A 20944-nucleotide genomic window follows, 5' to 3' on the forward strand; every position below is an offset into this window, starting at 1 on the left:
GCAGATGAAGCCCGACTCCCTCCTGAGACTCTCTCTGGGTGGACTCACGCTGACCCTGCTGCAGGCGGATCCTCCCGTCACGCCGGGCGCCGCCGCCGCCTCATTGGCTCACGTTTCCAGGGTGTTTTTCAAAGAGCTGGGTTCGTTCAAGGACAGCATGTTCAGCGAGAGAGACTTCCACCACCTGAGGGAGGGATTCGTACGAGCCTGTCCACAGTCGCATATCAGGTGAGATGAAAGTTTCTTCACTAGATTCTCGGGTTTAATGTTCATACTGTACACCGTCATTTTATAAAGGGCTGAACAATTGATCGCATTTTCGATATAATCGCGATATAAAAAAAAAAAATGCAATTATTATATTGCAAAGTCTGCGATTTTATTTAATTTCATTTAGTTTCAAGTATTTGCAGGGAATATATTATGTAATTAAAGTAATTAAATTAACCTTGTATGCTTAATTTGCTTCAATCTTAAAGATGCCTTAGTAAACTTATCTTAACAATTGCAAAGAAATACATTTTACTGTTAAGTTAATTATTATTTGTATTAGAGAAGAAAAGTGAATAAAAAAGGACATTGAAAAATAATCGCATATTTAATCGCAATCGCAATATTAAGGAAAGTAATCGCAATTATAATTTTTTTTCCAATAATCTTTCAGCTCTAGTTTAAAACTTATCTTTAATTTTAACACACCTTTTTGTAGCATCTCAAATGTTGTTGATTGCAATGAGCTCAATGGGGCAGCAGGTGGCAGTATAAGACACATGGAACACAAAGAGTAATGGATCCTTCAAATGTTTCTAATCAATAATATTGGCCGAATGTAGTGATTCCTGGTCCTACTATTAACCTGGAAACTTCTTTGCGATCAATTTCTGAGTTATTTTGCTCACGTGCAGACAGATGAATGCTGAGGACTTATGGAAGTATGAAATGTTTTACCTTTTTTTGTTGAAATTTGGTTTTATTTAAATATTTAAGCCTTGTAATTAATCATATCTACATTGAAAGGTTTGGCGGGTTTTTTTTAATCCAAATGTTGACGAGCTACTTGATCGAACTCTAAGCCAATCATGAGCCTCACAGACAAACACGTGACTGGCTTGTTTATTTATCGCGGCAGATTCAAAGCAACGGTATCGTCTGGTGTCACTTCTATAGCGACAGTATTAAATTGAATTTAAAAGAAATATTGAATTTAGAACATGTATTGTTTAATCATCCAACTATATGTGTAAAAATGTATTAATTAAAAAAAATCTTTGAGTTTTTAATTAAAAAATTAAATCAACCTCTTAATATAGAAATGATTTAATATAATAATGAATTAAAAAATAGTTAAATGCTTTAAATGAACAAACATTTGAATAAAAACATTTCAAAGTTTCAATATTTTAATTTTAAATTAAATCTATTCAATGTTCTGACGTCACTAAAAGCTTCACTTCATAACCTCCGTTGATAGTAACGATCACTGATGTGTTTGTTTGTCAAATGAAGTTCCATCAACATCATGGTGTGATTGAAAATAAAACATTTTACTTTCCCTAATAAATCTAAAGTCAAACGGATGAAAGTACAAATTGAAATCTTTCTCCATGTTTTCCTTCAAAAGTAACATTTTCTTGGGTGTCGTCCTCCAGACTGACCGGAGCAGCCGTGCAGGTCGCATGTGAGATGAGGAGCGGGCGGCGGCACAGTCGCATGGTGACCTCTGACCTGTCCTTCAGCAGACTGGAGCTGCTGGAGTGTCTGTGGGAGGACGGCAAGCCTCAGTACTGTGAGGTATGAAGCTCCCTCGTCACCAGTGTGTGTCCGAGACACGAGTGTGTGTCCGAGACACGAGTGTGTGTCCGAGACACGAGTGTGTGTGAGAGACACCAGTGTGTGAGAGACACCAGTGTGTGAGAGACACCAGTGTGTGAGAGACACCAGTGTGTGAGAGACACCAGTGTGTCCACGAGTGTGTCCGAGGCACGAGTGTGTGTCCGAGGCACGAGTGTGTGTCCGAGACACGAGTGTGTGTGAGAGACACGAGTGTGTGTCCGAGGCACGAGTGTGTGTCCGAGACACGAGTGTGTGTGAGAGACACGAGTGTGTCCGAGGCACGAGTGTGTGTGAGAGACACGAGTGTGTCCGAGGCACGAGTGTGTGTGAGAGACACGAGTGTGTCCGAGACACGAGTGTGTGTGAGAGACACGAGTGTGTCCGAGACACGAGTGTGTGTCCGAGACACGAGTGTGTGTGAGAGACACGAGTGTGTCCGAGGCACGAGTGTGTGTCCGAGACACGAGTGTGTGTGAGAGACACGAGTGTGTCCGAGGCACGAGTGTGTGTGAGAGACACGAGTGTGTCCGAGACACGAGTGTGTGTGAGAGACACGAGTGTGTCCGAGGCACGAGTGTGTGTCCGAGACACGAGTGTGTGTCCGAGACACGAGTGTGTGTCCGAGGCACGAGTGTGTGTCCGAGGCACGAGTGTGTGTCCGAGACACGAGTGTGTGTCCGAGACACGAGTGTGTGTCCGAGACACGAGTGTGTGTCCGAGACACGAGTGTGTGTCCGAGACACGAGTGTGTGTCCGAGACACGAGTGTGTGTCCGAGACACGAGTGTGTGTGTCCGAGACACGAGTGTGTGTCCGAGGCACGAGTGTGTGTGAGAGACACGAGTGTGTCCGAGACACGAGTGTGTGTCCGAGGCACGAGTGTGTCCGAGGCACGAGTGTGTGTCCGAGACACGAGTGTGTGTGAGAGACACCAGTGTGTGAGAGACACCAGTGTGTCCACGAGTGTGTCCGAGGCACGAGTGTGTGTCCGAGGCACGAGTGTGTGTCCGAGACACGAGTGTGTGTGAGAGACACGAGTGTGTCCGAGGCACGAGTGTGTGTCCGAGGCACGAGTGTGTGTCCGAGACACGAGTGTGTGTCCAAGACACGAGTGTGTGTGAGAGACACGAGTGTGTCCGAGGCACGAGTGTGTGTGAGAGACACGAGTGTGTCCGAGGCACGAGTGTGTGTGAGAGACACGAGTGTGTCCGAGACACGAGTGTGTGTGAGAGACACGAGTGTGTCCGAGGCACGAGTGTGTGTCCGAGACACGAGTGTGTGTGAGAGACACGAGTGTGTCCGAGGCACGAGTGTGTGTCCGAGACACGAGTGTGTGTGAGAGACACGTGTGTGTGTGAGAGACACGAGTGTGTCCGAGGCACGAGTGTGTGTCCGAGACACGAGTGTGTGTCCGAGACACGAGTGTGTGTGAGAGACACGAGTGTGTGTGAGAGACACGAGTGTGTCCGAGACACGAGTGTGTGTGAGAGACACGAGTGTGTCCGAGGCACGAGTGTGTGTCCGAGACACGAGTGTGTGTGAGAGACACGAGTGTGTCCGAGGCACGAGTGTGTGTCCGAGACACGAGTGTGTGTGAGAGACACGAGTGTGTGTGAGAGACACGAGTGTGTCCGAGACACGAGTGTGTGTGAGAGACACGAGTGTGTGTCCGAGACACGAGTGTGTGTCCGAGACACGAGTGTGTGTCCGAGGCACGAGTGTGTGTCCGAGACACGAGTGTGTGTCCGAGACACGAGTGTGTGTCCGAGACACGAGTGTGTGTCCGAGACACGAGTGTGTGTCCGAGACACGAGTGTGTGTGTCCGAGACACGAGTGTGTGTGTCCGAGACACGAGTGTGTGTGTCCGAGACACGAGTGTGTGTCCGAGGCACGAGTGTGTGTGAGAGACACGAGTGTGTGTGAGAGACACGAGTGTGTCCGAGACACGAGTGTGTGTCCGAGGCACGAGTGTGTCCGAGGCACGAGTGTGTGTCCGAGGCACGAGTGTGTCCGAGGCACGAGTGTGTCCGAGGCACGAGTGTGTGTCCGAGACACGAGTGTGTGTCCGAGGCACGAGTGTGTGTCCGAGACACGAGTGTGTGTCCGAGGCACGAGTGTGTGTCCGAGACACGAGTGTGTGTCCGAGGCACGAGTGTGTGTCCGAGACACGAGTGTGTGTGAGAGACACGAGTGTGTGTCCGAGGCACGAGTGTGTCCGAGGCACGAGTGTGTCCGAGGCACGAGTGTGTGTCCGAGGCACGAGTGTGTCCGAGGCACGAGTGTGTGTCCGAGGCACGAGTGTGTGTCCGAGGCACGAGTGTGTGCGTGGCACGAGTGTGTCCGAGGCACGAGTGTGTGTCCGAGGCACGAGTGTGTGTCCGAGACACCAGTGTGTCCGAGGCACGAGTGTGTGTCCGAGGCACGAGTGTGTGTCCGAGGCACGAGTGTGTCCGAGGCACGAGTGTGTGTCCGAGGCACGAGTGTGTGTCCGAGGCACGAGTGTGTGTCCGAGACACCAGTGTGTCCGAGGCACGAGTGTGTGTCCGAGGCACGAGTGTGTGTCCGAGGCACGAGTGTGTGTCCGAGGCACGAGTGTGTGTCCGAGACACCAGTGTGTCCGAGGCACGAGTGTGTGTCCGAGGCACGAGTGTGTCCGAGGCACGAGTGTGTCCGAGGCACGAGTGTGTGTCCGAGGCACGAGTGTGTCCGAGGCACGAGTGTGTGTCCGAGGCACGAGTGTGTGTCCGAGGCACGAGTGTGTGTCCGAGACACCAGTGTGTCCGAGGCACGAGTGTGTGTCCGAGGCACGAGTGTGTGTCCGAGGCACGAGTGTGTGTCCGAGGCACGAGTGTGTGTCCGAGGCACGAGTGTGTGTCCGAGACACGAGTGTGTGTCCGAGACACGAGTGTGTGTCCGAGACACGAGTGTGTGTCCGAGACACGAGTGTGTGTCCGAGACACGAGTGTGTGTCCGAGACACGAGTGTGTGTCCGAGACACGAGTGTGTGAGAGACACGAGTGTGTGTGAGAGACACGGGTGTGTCCGAGACACGAGTGTGTGTCCGAGACACGAGTGTGTGAGAGACACGAGTGTGTGTGAGAGACACGGGTGTGTCCGAGACACGAGTGTGTGTCCGAGACACGAGTGTGTGAGAGACACGAGTGTGTGTGAGAGACACGGGTGTGTCCGAGACACGAGTGTGTCTGAGATCTCACTTTTAACGTCATCGTTGGTGTGTTGCAGCTTCTCCAATTCATGAAAGCTGGTCTCTTCACGATTGGAACGTCTGCCCGACCCTGTGCTCAGCTGCACTACAGCCTCACTGAACGACACCTGCGCAAGGTGAGCACACAAAACACACACACAACAAGGTGAGCACACAAAACACACAACAAGGTGAGCACACAAAACACACACACAACAAGGTGAGCACACAAAACACACACAACAAGATGAGAACACAAAACACACAACAAGGTGAGCACACAAAACACACACACAACAAGGTGAGCACACAAAACACACACACAACAAGGTGAGCACACAAAACGCACACACCACAAGGTGAGCACACAAAACACACACACAACAAGGTGAGCACACAAAACACACACACAACAAGGTGAGCACACAAAACACACACACAACAAGGTGAGCACACAAGACACAACGAGGGGAGAACAAAAAACACAACGAGGGGAGAACACTAAACACTACAAAGTGAGAACACAAAACACAACAAAGTGAGAACACTAAACACTACAAAGTGAGAACACAAAAAACACTCGCAACAAGGATAGAACTGAAAAAACAACAATTTATACTAAAAAGCAACAATTGTTGCTCTTCCTCCTTCGGTGATGATGTCATCATGATGTCACTTCCTCTACCTTAAAACCTCTTGTTTTGAAGATGATGAAGATGCTAATGATGCTAATGATGCTAATGATGCTAATGATGCTCATGATGCTAATGATGCTCATGATGCTCATGATGCTCATGATGCTAATGATGCTTATGATGTTCATGATGCTCATGATGCTGATGAAGCTAATGATGCTAATGATGCTAATGATGCTAATGATGCTCATGATGCTCATGATGCTAATGATGCTAATGATGCTCATGATGTTCATGATGCTAATGATGCTCATGATGCTGATGAAGCTAATGATGCTAATGATGCTAATGATGCTCATGATGCTCATGATGCTAATGATGCTAATGATGCTAATGATTCTCATGATGTTCATGATGCTGATGATGCTCATGATGCTGATGAAGCTAATGATGCTAATGATGCTCATGATGCTCATGATGCTCATGATGCTAATGATGCTCATGATGTTCATGATGCTGATGATGCTCATGATGCTGATGAAGCTAATGATGCTCATGATGCTCATGATGCTGATGATGCTCATGATGCTCATGATGCTGATGATGCTAATGATGCTCATGATGCTCATGATGCTCATGATGCTCATGATGCTCATGATGCTCATGATGCTCATGATGCTCATGATGCTAATGATGCTAATGATGCTCATGATGCTCATGATGCTCAGGATGCTCATGATGCTCATGATGCTAATGATGCTAATGATGCTCATGCTGGTTTCAGGGTAAACAGCGAGTCGTGCGCAGGGACAGTGTGGTGCGAGTGGATCTGGCCGAACTGACCACGGAGCTGGACCTGGACTTCATCAGTCGTCTGGGGAACCTGAACCAAGCCTTCAGTCACTGCCCCTCGGAGCCACTCAGACCCAGATCCGCTCAGGTAGACCTCGACTCCGACCCGGTCCAGTATCTTCTCGTACTCAGTCTCATCCCAACATCAGCCTCAGAACGTGGAGACCTGGTCGTCCTTCGCCCTCGTCTCGCCGCACGCCGTCGTCCGGCTGCGGTTCCCCATCGCGGACCTGAGGCCCCCCTCCGAGCGGAAGCCCTTCACCCAGAGGTCCGTGCGGGACGAGACTCTGGTCCTGGAGCTGTCGGAGCTGGAGGTGAAGCACCAGGAGGCCCCGGACCTTCAGAGCGAGCAGCAGACTCCGGGTCAGCCGTGGACCCCGAGTCTGACGCAGCTGCTGGAGGCTTCGTTCACAGACCTGCACGGTGAGAGTCCACACATACGACACGTACTGAAGTGGAAGAAGTAGTGGTAGTAGAAGTAGTAGTACAAGTATAATTAGTAGTAGAAGTAGTAGATGTAGAAGAAGTACTGTAGTAGAGGTAGTATAATTAGTGGTAGAGTTGGTAGTTCAAGTTTAATTAGTAAAATCAGTAGTAGAAGTAGTAGTGAAAGTATAATTAATATCATTAGAAGAAGTAGTAGTAGAGGTAGTATAATTAGTAGTAGAAGTAGAGGTTGTAGAAGTGGTAGTACAAATATGATAAGCAAAATCCGTAATAAAATGAGTAGAAGAAATAGTAGTAGAGGTAGTATAATTAGTAGTAGAAGTAGTAGATGTAGAAGAAGTACTGTAGTAGAGGTAGTATAATTAGTGGTAGAGTTGGTAGTTCAAGTTTAATTAGTAAAATCAGTAGTAGAAGTAGTAGTGCATGTATAATTAATATCATTAGAAGAAGTAGTAGTAGAGGTAGTAGAATTAGTAGTAGAAGTAGAGGTTGTAGAAGTAGTAGTACAAATATGATAAGCAAAATCCGTAATAAAATGAGTAAAAGAAGTAGTAGTAGAGGTAGTATAATTAGTAGTAGAGTTGGTAGTACAAGTATAATTAAGTAAGTATAATCGTGCTGTTGCTAACGTCATGTGGATCAGGGTCGTACGAGGGCTGGGACGGAGGATCCTTTCCCTGCATCCGCGTGAAGAAGAACAAGGACTCGGTCCCGAGGTGAGTGTGGATCAAAATAAACTGTTTAAATGTGAAATAAATCTTGTTTATCGGTGTCGTTAGAATTGTTTAATTTAACATTTCAATTGTTAAATCTTTGGAGTTTTTTGAGCATTTAATAAAAAATTGAATCTTTTTACACTTAGATTTTGATGATCAAATACCAAAAAAACAGGTTTTTTAATTCTATAGTTTTTACATTTAAAAAAAAAAAAAAGTTTCATCAGACAATAGTTGTTTTGGAGTCATGTGATCGTCTGTACGTCACGTGATTGGCTGAAGGTTCAATCAAGTAGCTCGGTGTTCTATTGGTGTTGTCTGGTGGAACTTTTTATACTTATTGAAATACGAATTTAAAACTTAAATCATCATTTATTTATTTAAATTAAATTATATATAAAAAAACAAATTAAACCTTTATTATAAAAATGTTGGAATTTAATTATTAAAATAAAATAAAAATAATAATTAAAAGTTTCAAACTTTGAAACGAGTCCATAATGTCAGGATTAACTGTGCGGTCTCGACGAACAGGATGTGTGTCCGGGTGCGAGGAGGCGACGCTCGGAGCCAGTCAGCGGGTCTGGCTGCCATGAATCTAGCTGGAGATTTAAGCTCCGCCTTCTTCGAAAGTCACTGTGAAATCAACGACAAGACCAGCTCGCCGTTCTCCTCCAACCGCACCATGTTCGAGACGGAGGAGGTGAGTCTCCAGCGCTCGCCGGCGTCCGTTCGAGTCTCACGACCTCCGCTCTGTCCTTCAGATGGTGATCCCTGCAGACCCGGCGGAGATGCAGCAGTTCCAGGATCAGTGTGTGGCTCAGTGTCAGTGTGCGGTGGACATCAGCCTCCCTCTGGCCTTCATCCTCTTGCCCAGTAAACAGGCTTTTCAGAGCATCTACAACAGGTTTGTCTCTCGCTGGTTCTTGCTTTTCAACTGATGCATTTTTGAGTAGAAGTTACATTGAACATTGAAAAAAATTAAATTAAATTTGACACATATTTGTCTCACTTTTGCGTCTTTTTATGCGTTTAAACTCATCAACGACGCTCGTTTCTTCAGGCTCAATAACGACCTCTTGATGTGGGAGTCTCCTCCCCCTCCTCCCTCACCCGACTCCCCCAAACACAACCTGCATCAGCGCGACGAGTTCCAGCTCTGCAAGTCTGCGCTGCGGCTCGGTGAGTTTCATAGTTTTTACATCTGAGGAGCCTGATTATGAACAGATGAAGGTTGTTTGATTTATTTTTATTTTACGCTTTGATTGTTTGATTTATTTTTTATTTTACGCTTTGATTGTTTGATTTATTTTTTATTTTACGCTTTGATTGTTTGATTTATTTTTTATTTTACGCTTTGATTGTTTGATTTATTTTACGCTTTGATTGTTTGATTTATTTTTTATTTTACGCTTTGATTGTTTGATTTATTTTACACTTTGATTGTTTGATTTTTTTTATTTTATTTTACGCTTTGATTGTTTGATTTTTTTTATTTTATTTTACGCTTTGATTGTTTGATTTTTTTAATTTTATTTTACGCTTTGATTATTTGATTAATTTTTTTATTTTACGCTTTGATTATTTGATTTATTTCTTTATTTTACGCTTTGATTGTTTGATTTATTTTTTTATTTTACGCTTTGATTGATTTATTTTTTATTTTACGCTTTGATTGTTTGATTTATTTTTTATTTTACGCTTTGATTGATTTATTTTTTATTTTACGCTTTGATTGATTTATTTTTTATTTTACGCTTTGATTGTTTGATTTATTTTTTATTTTACGCTTTGATTGATTTATTTTTTATTTTACGCTTTGATTGTTTGATTTATTTTTTTATTTTACGCTTTACTTTTGTTACATTTATCTTATAGACATCGAAATATGAGATTCACTAATTATTTGTACAAGATAAATTAAAAAAAACATGAAGCTACATGTTTTTTTTAATAATTTAATATTAACTCAGTCCTTCGGTCTCCATGGTAACAACGGTGCGAAAAGAGAGTGTTTTATTTCTGACTCGGATGTTTTTGTCTCGTCAGACTCGGACTCCGAGGAGGACGAGACTCAGTTCCACTTGGCTCACGACTCGTCCGGCAGGAAGAAGTCGTCGCCGAGCCTCAACCACAACCTGAGCCTCCTGTCACTCACGGTGGTCATCGATAAAGGTCGTCTGCAGGCCAGGACGGACAAGAAGGTCAGAGAGTTCGAAGTTTAACGTTGAGTCTCTACTTGAATGTTTTTATTTGTGTCTTTCTGCGTCACAGGAGGACGAGAGTTATGGAGAAATCGTCCTGGATCTTGACGGGGGGAAGATATTCAGCGTGGCGCAGCACCAGAACAATCCTAATCTCAACTTCCTGTGTGTGGAGAGCAAGCGAGTGGAGCTGTTCCACAAAGGTGGAGCTTCACCCTGAAGGTGGTTTTCAGTTGAACTTCTCAGCTTCAACTTCTTTCCTCTTCAGCCGTGGTCAGGGGAGCCGCCGTCCCCGAGAGGCTGGACCTGCCCAGCTTCGACCCCCCAGAGAACCTGGACCCGACCATCTACCCCACGGAGGTCGGGGTCAGCAGCGTCAGCGGCAGAGAAGGACACGTGCAGATGTTGTCGACGGCCATTAAGATCACGCTGGAGCCTCAGAGGAGAGTCAAAGTGAGTGGAAACTAGTACACATGATGACTTTGACTCGTGTTTATTAACGTTTATTATCTTTTACGACAACAAGGAGTTTCTGGTCGCGCTTCGACTTCAAGGTGCGACGATGAGACATCATATGGCTCAGACCGACCACAGCTGGCACGAGCAGGTACAACCGTTCATCACTGTTTTATTTATTCTCATTTTATTCACTTCTTTATTTATTCTTATTTTATTCATAACTCCTTATTTATGTATTTATTTTATTCATAACTCCTGTTTTACTGAATTTATTTTATTCATAACTCCTGTTTTTATTCATTTATTTTATTCATAACTCCTTATTTATGTATTTATTTTATTCATAACTCCTGTTTTACTGTATTTATTTTATTCATAACTCCTGTTTTTATGTATTTATTTTATTCATAACTCCTTATTTATGTATTTATTTTATTCATAACTCCTGTTTTACTGTATTTATTTTATTCATAACTCCTGTTTTTATGTATTTATTTTATTCATAACTCCTTATTTATGTATTTATTTTATTCATAACTCCTGTTTTACTGAATTTATTTTATTCATAACTCCTGTTTTACTGTATTTATTTTATTCATAACTCCTGTTTTTATGTATTTATTTTATTCATAACTCCTTATTTATGTATTTATTTTATTCATAACTCCTGTTTTACTGTATTTATTTTATTCATAACTCCTGTTTTACTGTATTTATTTTATTCATAACTCCTTATTTATGTATTTATTTTATTCATAACTTCTGTTTTTATGTATTTATTTTATTCATAACTCCTTATTTATGTATTTATTTTATTCATAACTCCTGTTTTACTGAATTTATTTTATTCATAACTCCTGTTTTACTGTATTTATTTTATTCATAACTCCTGTTTTTATGTATTTATTTTATTCATAACTCCTTATTTATGTATTTATTTTATTCATAACTCCTGTTTTACTGTATTTATTTTATTCATAACTCCTGTTTTTATTAATTTATTTTTACAACAACCACTTTATTTATTCTCATTTTATTCACTCCTTCTTTATTTATTCTTATTTTATTAATTTCTCCTTTATTTATGTATTTATTTTATTCATAACTCCTGTTTTACTGAATTTATTTAATTCATAACTCCTGTTTTTATTCATTTATTTTTACAACAACCACTTTATTTATTCTCATTTTATTTTTTATTAATTTTTCCTTTATTTATGTATTTATTTTATTCATAACTCCTTTATTTATGTATTTATTTTATTCATAACTTCTGTTTGTATGTATTTATTTTTACAATGACCACTTTATTTATTTCTTCACCAATAAAGTTTTACCTTACCTTACCTTACCTTACCTTAACTACTTCTTAATTGATTTATTTTTTATTTTATTCATAACTCCTTCTTTTATGAATTTATTTGAATCATTTTCATCAATTCCTTTATTCACCTTTTTCCTCATTACGCCTTTTTTCTATTTTTCTTTTTTCAACTATTTATTTATTTATTTTCACAACTTCTTTGTTTATTTTTCCAACTCTTTCCTTTAATTATTTTAATAACTTCTTAATTAATTTTTGTTTCATTTGAACTCCATGTATTATTTCACAACACCTTCTTATTTCTTTCTTTCTTCTTTATTTTTCAAGTCTCTTCTTTATTTATTTTTCCAGAACTCCTTCATCAGCAGAAATATGATAGAAATTTAATTACATTTTAATAACTTTATCATTTTAATAACTTTATCATTTTAATAACGTGATGATTTTGTTGTTTTATCAAAGTAATAAATAATAAAGGTGTAAATTCATCATCTCTTAATGTCTGCTCAGCTCGTGGACTTCCTGGACGTCATCGACGACCCCATCCTTGGATACACGGCTCCTGCTGTCATCACCGTCCTGCACACTCACCTGACCACCTGTGCCGTCGACTACAGGTGTGTCTCGCGCTCCACTGATCCCTTCATGACCACGTCAGGGATGTTAGGTTATGTAGAACTTTATGGTTTTAATCTCAAACTCAACCAGACGAAGGTCTGTGTCGCAGCCGACAGAATACACAGGATAACCTTGTTAAGAACTAATGTGATGTTTGACTCGTACAACGACAACATTTGATTTCGAACCTCAGGCGAGCAAACCTCCGTCTGACGGTGACTTGAACTTCTTTCTTCCAGACCTCTTTATCTCCCGCTGCGGTTCCTGTTCACGGCCGAGTCCTTCTCTCTCTCCAGCAACATCATCGTGGACACGGCCACGTTCCACCTCAGGTACATTTGTGCGACTTTGTTTTGTTCTTCAAACATGTGAGACTAAACCTTGTGAGCGAACCAGATTCATCCTGGACGACTCTGCTCTCTACCTCTCTGACAAGTGTGAGACGGACACGGTGGACCTGAGGAGAGGTGAGACCTGGACCTTCTTAAACCAGGGCTTTATGACCCTGGTCTAGAACTTTGCAAATAACTATTACATTCAACTCTCTTCAGACTACATTTGTGTGCTCGACATCGACCTGCTGGAACTCGCCATCACCACATGGAAGGGCACAGAAACGGGCAAACTGGTAAGAGTTGAAAAAGAAACACCAAAAAAAAGAGGAGTAGAGAAAGATGTGACCCGTAGATGCACCAGTTCTCACTTAAATAGTGGTCATTGGACAGAAAATCAGCACTTTTCATGGAAACATTTAGCCCCAAAATAATACTGGCAGAAAAGTTACTTAATTTTAAATCGCATGTAAAGAAAGAAAGAAGAGCAGAAAAAACAAACTTGGAGGAAAAAAATGTCTGGTATAACATTTAAAGTTTGTATAACATTACAGAATTTAAAAAGTGGTTTTGCAGATGGAGGGAAAATGGTAGGAAAAACTTTTTTTAATCTTTTTTTTAACTCTGTAACAAACGGTCCTTGTAGAAAAAAACAGTTTCAACCTGTTAGTTGAAAGTGGATGAAATAAGTTTCAGCTAAATGTATTTTCTAGTATATTTTATTGGTTCTAAAAGAATAAGACGGTCAAATATAACAAAACAAATGCTTGTTTTACTAGAGTATTCCAAACACAATCACACTATGTTTATCATCTTTTAAAGAAATATTAAAAAGGAAAATCAAACTAAATAAACCCAGAATAACTTAATATATGGTGAGATATGTTGCCTCGTCTGCCTCCATCACACGGATGATATATATATATATATATATATATATATATATATATATATATTTTTATATATTTTTTATTTATATAGCGCTTTTCGAGACCAGGGTCACAAAGCGCTTAGACAATCAAAACAATACTCAAAAAAGTATATACTTTAAAGATCAAGATAATACTGAGAACAACACAGGAGTTCGAGAAATTCAAGGAAAAGCCTTAACAAATAGAAACGTCTTAAGATGTTTCTTAAAGGAGTCAGTAGATCATCAAGAGCAAAGAGAGAGAAGATCGTTCCAAAGCTTAGGAGCAACAGCCTGAAAAGATTTCTCTCCTCTGGTCCTGAGCCGTGTGCGTGGAACCATAAGTAGATTCTGATCCACAGACCTCAGAGCCCGAGCTGGGGTGTAAGTCTGGATCAGATCACTGATGGAAGGTCTGACCATGAATAGCTCTGAAAGTAAGAACCAGAATTTTAAAGTTGATCCTGAAAGAAACTGGAAGCCAGTGAAGAGTTTTAATCTGTTCAAACATCTCTGTTCAAATCTGTTCAAATGATCTGTTCAAACATTTTACTTTTACTCTTCTCTTCATTATGGACTTTCTTTCTGGACATTTTTGTCACTTGGTTAATGTTTATAAACTTTTAATGACTTATCATTTTGTTATATTTAACACAAAGTTATTTCCCCCAAAACTTGAAACTGATTTTGTAAGTTTCCAATGCGACTCTCGACGTCTTCTTCTTCTTCTTCTTCTTCTTCTTCTTCTTCTTCAGCTGCAGCCTCTCTTCGAGCTGCGCTGCTCCAACAACGTGGTTCACCTGCACACCTGCGCCGACTCCTGCGCCGCCCTGGTCAACATGCTGCAGTACCTGGTCTCCCAGGGCGACCTGCACCCCCCGCCCAAACACACCTCGCCCACCGAGATCGCCGGCCAGAAGTTGCCGGTGAGTTTCTTCTGTGATGTTTAGACGTGAGATTAAAGGTTCCAACACGTGTGGAATCCTTCTGGTCCTCAGATGTGCGAGAGTCCCGTCTGCCCCCCTCCCTGCCCCCCTGCTGAGACGGCTGAGATCAACCAGGGCGACCTCGCCGACGCCCTGATCGACACCGAGAAGACTCTTCAAGACGAGGGTTTTAATGCAGGTGCGGATTTTAAATGATTCATTTTCGTTTTAGAAAGTCAATGACTCTGGTTTTAACTTGTGAAAGTGAAACTAAAAATATATATTTTAAACTGAAACATGACCCACTAACTCAATGGATCTAGTAGTTATTATTTGTTATTAGTAGTAGTATTGTAATGACAGAATAATACCACAAAAGATTAAATTCTAGAAATGGTACTAATAAAAATAGAAATGGTAGTCATAGGAATGTATATCTTTTTTAATCAAAATAATCAAAAAGCAATAACTGAAAAAGTAATAACAGAAGTTGAAAAAAGAAAAAACAGAAATTGTATAACAGAAATAGTTGTGAGAGTACACACATGGTAGTAAAACAATACAGCAACGTTAGTAATATATATATATATAATAACAAACATAACAATAGTAGTAGTAGTATCAGAAATCAAAGTGACAGAAAAGGTAATAACTGGAAAAAAAAAAAAACGGATATAGTACTGACTTAAATGCTACTAAAAAAAATAGTACTGACAGAAATAGTACTAAAAAACATTATTAACAGAGATAATACTAACAGAAATATTATTAACAGAGATGGTACTAACAGAAATAGTACAGTGCTAGTCAAAACTAACGTGTAGTAACTGATCATAATAGAAATATACATTTAACATGATAATAATAATAGTAATAGTAATAATATTTACCTTAATTATAACAGAAATATTGGTAACAGGAAAATTATTCAAATAAACAGTAGTAACTGACAGTATATTCACACAAATAATAGTAACTGACAGTATATTCACACAAATAATAGTAACTGACAGTATATTCACATAAATAATAGTAACTGACAGTATATTCACATAAATAATAGTAACTTACAGTTTATTCACATAAATAATAGTAACTTACAGTTTATTCACATAAATAATAGTAACTGACAGTATATTCACATAAATAATAGTAACTGACAGTATATTCACGTAAATAATAGTAACTGACAGTATATTCACATAAATAATAGTAACTGACAGTATATTCACATAAATAATAGTAACTGACAGTATATTCACATAGATAATAGTAACTGACAGTATATTCACGTAAATAATAGTAACTGACAGTATATTCACATAAATAATAGTAACTGACAGTATATTCACGTAAATAATAGTAACTGACAGTATATTCACGTAAATAATAGTAACTGACAGTATATTCACGTAAATAATAGTAACTGACAGTATATTCACGTAAATAATAGTAACTGACAGTATATTCACATAAATAATAGTAACTGACAGTATATTCACATAAATAATAGTAACTGACAGTATATTCACATAAATAATAGTAACTGACAGTATATTCACGTAAATAATAGTAACTGACAGTATATTCACGTAAATAATAGTAACTGACAGTATATTCACGTAAATAATAGTAACTGACAGTATATTCACGTAAATAATAGTAACTGACAGTATATTCACGTAAATAATAGTAACTGACAGTATATTCACGTAAATAATAGTAACTGACAGTATATTCACGTAAATAATAGTAACTTACAGTATATTCACGTAAATAATAGTAACTGACAGTATATTCACGTAAATAATAGTAACTGACAGTATATTCACGTAAATAATAGTAACTGACAGTATATTCACGTAAATAATAGTAACTGACAGTATATTCACATAAATAATAGTAACTGACAGTATATTCACGTAAATAATAGTAACTGACAGTATATTCACGTAAATAATAGTAACTTACAGTATATTCACGTAAATAATAGTAACTGACAGTATATTCACGTAAATAATAGTAACTGACAGTATATTCACGTAAATAATAGTAACTGACAGTATATTCACATAAATAATAGTAACTGACAGTATATTCACATAAATAATAGTAACTGACAGTATATTCACATAAATAATAGTAACTGACAGTAAATCTCTCAGGTTCTCCATCTGTACCGAGAGGTTCTCCGGTCTCCGTCTACTTGTTTCCGGGCGAAGGCTCCAAACAAATCCTGTCAACGCTTCACGTGGACGACTGTGAGATCGACGGGATGGTTGCCACGGCGATAGAAGCTCAAGCGGACATGATGTCGGAGGACGAGTCGGACGAGTCCACGGACAACGACGACTTCTGCATCCTGGAGGCCCCCGGCATGGGCATCCCAGTGAGTAGAACCCGTGTTGAGAACCTGTTCCGGGTCTGATGGTTCCTCCCTCCGTCAGCCCCGAGACGGGGAGCCCGTGGTCACCGTCTTGTCTGGAGGGCCGATCAGAGTCAAGGACAACCACTTCTCCAGACCCCGAGGCAGCGCCGACCTCCTCCGGGCCCCCAGTCGCTTCCCGGTGCCCCAGAGCAGGGTCGTGCTGCGAGAGATCTCCGTGGTCTGGCATCTGTACGGAGGCAAGGACTTCGGAGGGAAGTCCTCGTCCTTGCATTCCCAGCATCCTCACAGGTATGGAGAGCGTGTCCCTGAACGCAACACCGTGTTTTTCCTTCCTCGTGTGAGATCTTCGTCTTCGTCCACACAGGCCTCGATCCGTCTCCACCGGCGTCCGTGGATCTCCGTCTCGTAACGTCACGTCCTCGCGGCCTCAGAACTCCTGGCGCTGGAGCGGCGGCAGCGGACGACAACATTCTTTACTGATGGAGATCCAGCTCACCAAGGTTTTTAACTTCCTGTTCTTCACCTTCTTCACCTTCTTCACCTTCTTCACCTTCTTCACCTTCTTCACCTTCTTCACCTTCTTCACCTTCTTCACCTTCTTCACCTTCTTCACCTTCTTCATCATCTTCACCTTCTTCACCTTCTTCACCTTCTTCACCTTCTTCACCTTCTTCATCATCTTCATCATCTTCACCTTCTTCACCTTCTTCACCTTCTTCATCATCTTCATCATCTTCACCATCTTCACCTTCTTCACCTTCTTCACCTTCTTCACCTTCTTCATCATCTTCATCATCTTCACCTTCTTCACCTTCTTCACCTTCTTCACCTTCTTCATCATCTGGACATTCAGTTAAATGAATCCAATAAATGTAAATGAATAAATTACAATTAAATAAAACAAATACAATCAAATAAAATGTGATTAATTCAATAAAAGCACAAAAAATTTAATGATATCAATAAAATAAAATGAAATTAATAAAATACAATAAAGTGAAATTAATAAAATACAATGAAACAAAAGGAGCTCAATAGAATAACATTTAACGAGATAAATAGAATAAAGTTACATAAAATGAGAAGAATAAAATACAAATTAAACAAGATAACATAAATAGAATTAAATTAAATTAGATGAATAGAATTCAGTTAAATTAATCCAATAAATGTAAATGAATAAATTACAATTAAATAAAACAAATACAATAAAATAAAATGTGATTAATTCAATAAAATCACAATAAATTAAATGATATCATTAAAATAAAAATGAAATTAATAAAATACTATAAAGTGAAATTAATATGATGCAATAAAACAAAAGGAGATCAATAGAATAAAATCTAACGAGATAAATTGAATAAAGTTTCATAAAATGAGATGAAAAAAATACAAATTAAACAAAATAACATAAATAGAATTAAATTAAATTAGATGAATAGAATTCAGTTAAATTAATCCAATAAATGTAAATGAATAAATTACAATTAAATAAAACGAATACAATACAATTAAATTTGATTAATTGAATAAAAGCACAATAAATGTAATGATATCAATAAAGTAAAAAGGAAATGAATAAAATACAATAAACTGAAATTAATATTTTACAATAAAACAAAAGGAGATCGATTGAATAAAATCGAACGAGATAAATGGAATAAAATACAATAAAATGAATAAAATAAAGTTTCAGAAAATACAAATTAAACAAAATAACATAAATAGAATTAAATTAAATTAGATGAATAGAATTCAGTTAAATGAATCCAATAAATTGAAATGGATAAAATACAATAAAATACAATTTGATTCATTAAATAAAATAAAAACACAATAAATAAAATGATATCAATAAAATAAAATGAATAAAAGATGCAATAAAGTGAAATTAATATGTCACAATAAAACAAAAGGAGATCAATAGAATAAAATCGAACAAGATAAATGGAATAACATACAATAAAATTAATAAAATGTTCATAAAATGATAGGAATAAAATACAAATTAAACAAAATAACATAAATAGAATTCAATTAAATAAGATGAATAAATTCAGTTAAATGAATCCAATAAATTTAAAATACATCAAATAAGATTAACCAATAAAATAAAATCACATTTAAAAAATGCATTTAAATAAATCCAATACAATGAAATGGATTAAATTAAAATATATTGATACAAAAGATACATTAAATAAAGTGACTCATTTAGAAATTAAATGATAACATTTAATAAATAGAAATGTAATAATTAAAAACTGAATTTTTCATGATCCGTTTCAGCTCCGTTAAGACAATAACACATTTATTCCTAAAACTGTTTAAGATCATTAAAAGTCTAAAAGACGCGCATGTTTGTGTCTGACGGTGAAAGTAAATGTTATTTCTTGACTTCTATTGATTTTTCTCGCAGGTTTCCTTCCAGCACGAGTCCTATCCTGCGGCGACGCTGACCGGACCGGACGGGGACGGTCCGGCTCTGGTCGGCCCCGGCAACGAACATCCCATCTCCAGGCAGGTGTTCATCGTCCAGGAGCTGGAGGTCCGAGACCGCCTGGCCTCGTCGCAGCTCAACAAGTTCCTCTACCTCTACACCAGCGAGAGCATGCCGCGCCGAGCTCACTCCAACATGGTGAGAGCAGCAGCAACAAGGTTCAGGTTCACGGGAACCAGACTCACAGTCTTTCTGTTCCGTCCTCCAGTTGACCGTGAAGGCCCTGCAGGTGTCCCCGGAGTCTGGTCTGGGGGGTCCAGAGTGTTGCCTCAGGATCAGTCTCCTGCCGCTGAGACTCAACATCGACCAGGTGAGACCGACCTCGAGAAAGATATGAAGTTACATCAGTGATGACGGAATATTGAAATGTTTAAAGTATGTTCTGTTTATATTTTGTTTGTAGTATTTTCTCTTTTACTTATTTTGTATTATTATTATTGTTATTTTAATTGATTCCAATTATATTTACGTTATTATTGTTTACATTTACTGTTTCTTTGTGTTTGTTGTTTTGTGTTGTTTGATTATGAAAAATTAATAGAATCTAAGTTAAAAAAAATAAACTTATTAATAATTGATAGTTTTATTGAAAAGTTACTTTTTCTTACTTTAGTTTTCAGAATTGATTTAAAAAAAAAAAATTGAATATAATTTTAAAATTAATTAGATTTTTTTTACTCCTAGAATTTGAATAATTCAAAAATATATTTTGTAAATTCAACAGTTTTTAATGAAAACATTTAAAAGCTACTTGATCGTCTTATAACATTATGGTGACATGATTTGCTTTTAATGATCGATAAAATTGTTCAAATTAAAAAACATTTTTAATAATTTATTTTTGAATTATTGGAATTATAATTGTGTGTAAAAAAAATAAAAAATAATAATAATAATAATTAATTTTCAAATAATTCCATTTATTTCTTATTCATTTAAATTGTAAAATAATGATAACTACTATTATAATAATAAACTAACTAACAACCTTTCAATTTATAAATTATTGAATTTCATTGAAAATTAAAACACAATTAAATGCTTAAAATAGAAAAGTTAAACCTTTAATATTGTGACACAGATATTCTAATGACTCTGTTATAACCAAAAGCATCTTCTCTCTCAGGACGCTCTGTTCTTCCTGAAGGATTACTTCAGTAATTTAGCTGCAGCAGTGAATCCGTATCTTCCTGTGGACGCAGCGACTGAAGGTGAAGGTCCGCCTCGAGCCTGGAGATGTTTCTAACGACGTTCTTCTCCTCGTGTCTCCAGTGAAGGCCGACCTGTCGCAGAAGACGTCTGAGGAGGCCTCGGCTGCAGCTCCAGACCTCACCACGTCCGTGGAGACCACCTTCAGCGAACAAAGCTCTTCCTCTGCCGGATCCACGTCTTCCGCCGACCAGCCGATCTACTTTCGGTGAGATGTTTCCCACCATTGTTTCATGACACGACTCTATTCTGGTCCTACTGGTTTGATTCTTATGTAAGAAAATATCAATACACTTGAATATCAAGATGTTTTTTTCTCACAGCAACGATTTAAGACAAACAAACAAACAAAGAAATATATACAGTATATAAATATATATAT

General features: G+C 38.9%; 1 protein-coding gene across 2 annotated transcripts in view; it reads left to right on the forward strand.

The window, feature by feature from the left end:
• The window catches only part of atg2a (autophagy related 2A), a 37838-nt gene that overhangs the window by 10617 nt on the left and 6277 nt on the right, over positions 1-20944 (forward strand). For both annotated transcript variants that reach the window (XM_087798541.1, XM_087798542.1), the window contains 26 exons: positions 1-228; positions 1650-1791; positions 5077-5175; positions 6458-6613; positions 6675-6948; positions 7616-7688; positions 8223-8391; positions 8453-8595; positions 8752-8870; positions 9738-9892; positions 9963-10095; positions 10161-10345; positions 10419-10499; positions 12186-12292; positions 12533-12625; positions 12690-12760; positions 12845-12921; positions 14291-14461; positions 14534-14660; positions 16627-16850; positions 16909-17138; positions 17215-17350; positions 19273-19491; positions 19562-19663; positions 20480-20564; positions 20626-20770. The exon at positions 1-228 is cut by the window's left edge. In XM_087798541.1, the coding sequence (XP_087654667.1) occupies positions 1-228; positions 1650-1791; positions 5077-5175; positions 6458-6613; positions 6675-6948; positions 7616-7688; positions 8223-8391; positions 8453-8595; positions 8752-8870; positions 9738-9892; positions 9963-10095; positions 10161-10345; positions 10419-10499; positions 12186-12292; positions 12533-12625; positions 12690-12760; positions 12845-12921; positions 14291-14461; positions 14534-14660; positions 16627-16850; positions 16909-17138; positions 17215-17350; positions 19273-19491; positions 19562-19663; positions 20480-20564; positions 20626-20770 (3744 nt within the window). The remainder of the gene's footprint in view (positions 229-1649; positions 1792-5076; positions 5176-6457; positions 6614-6674; positions 6949-7615; positions 7689-8222; positions 8392-8452; positions 8596-8751; positions 8871-9737; positions 9893-9962; positions 10096-10160; positions 10346-10418; positions 10500-12185; positions 12293-12532; positions 12626-12689; positions 12761-12844; positions 12922-14290; positions 14462-14533; positions 14661-16626; positions 16851-16908; positions 17139-17214; positions 17351-19272; positions 19492-19561; positions 19664-20479; positions 20565-20625; positions 20771-20944) is intronic.

This window comes from Callionymus lyra, chromosome 9 (genome assembly GCF_982586985.1).
Source record: "Callionymus lyra chromosome 9, fCalLyr1.hap1.1, whole genome shotgun sequence".
Classification (NCBI taxonomy): Eukaryota; Metazoa; Chordata; class Actinopteri; order Syngnathiformes; family Callionymidae; genus Callionymus; species Callionymus lyra.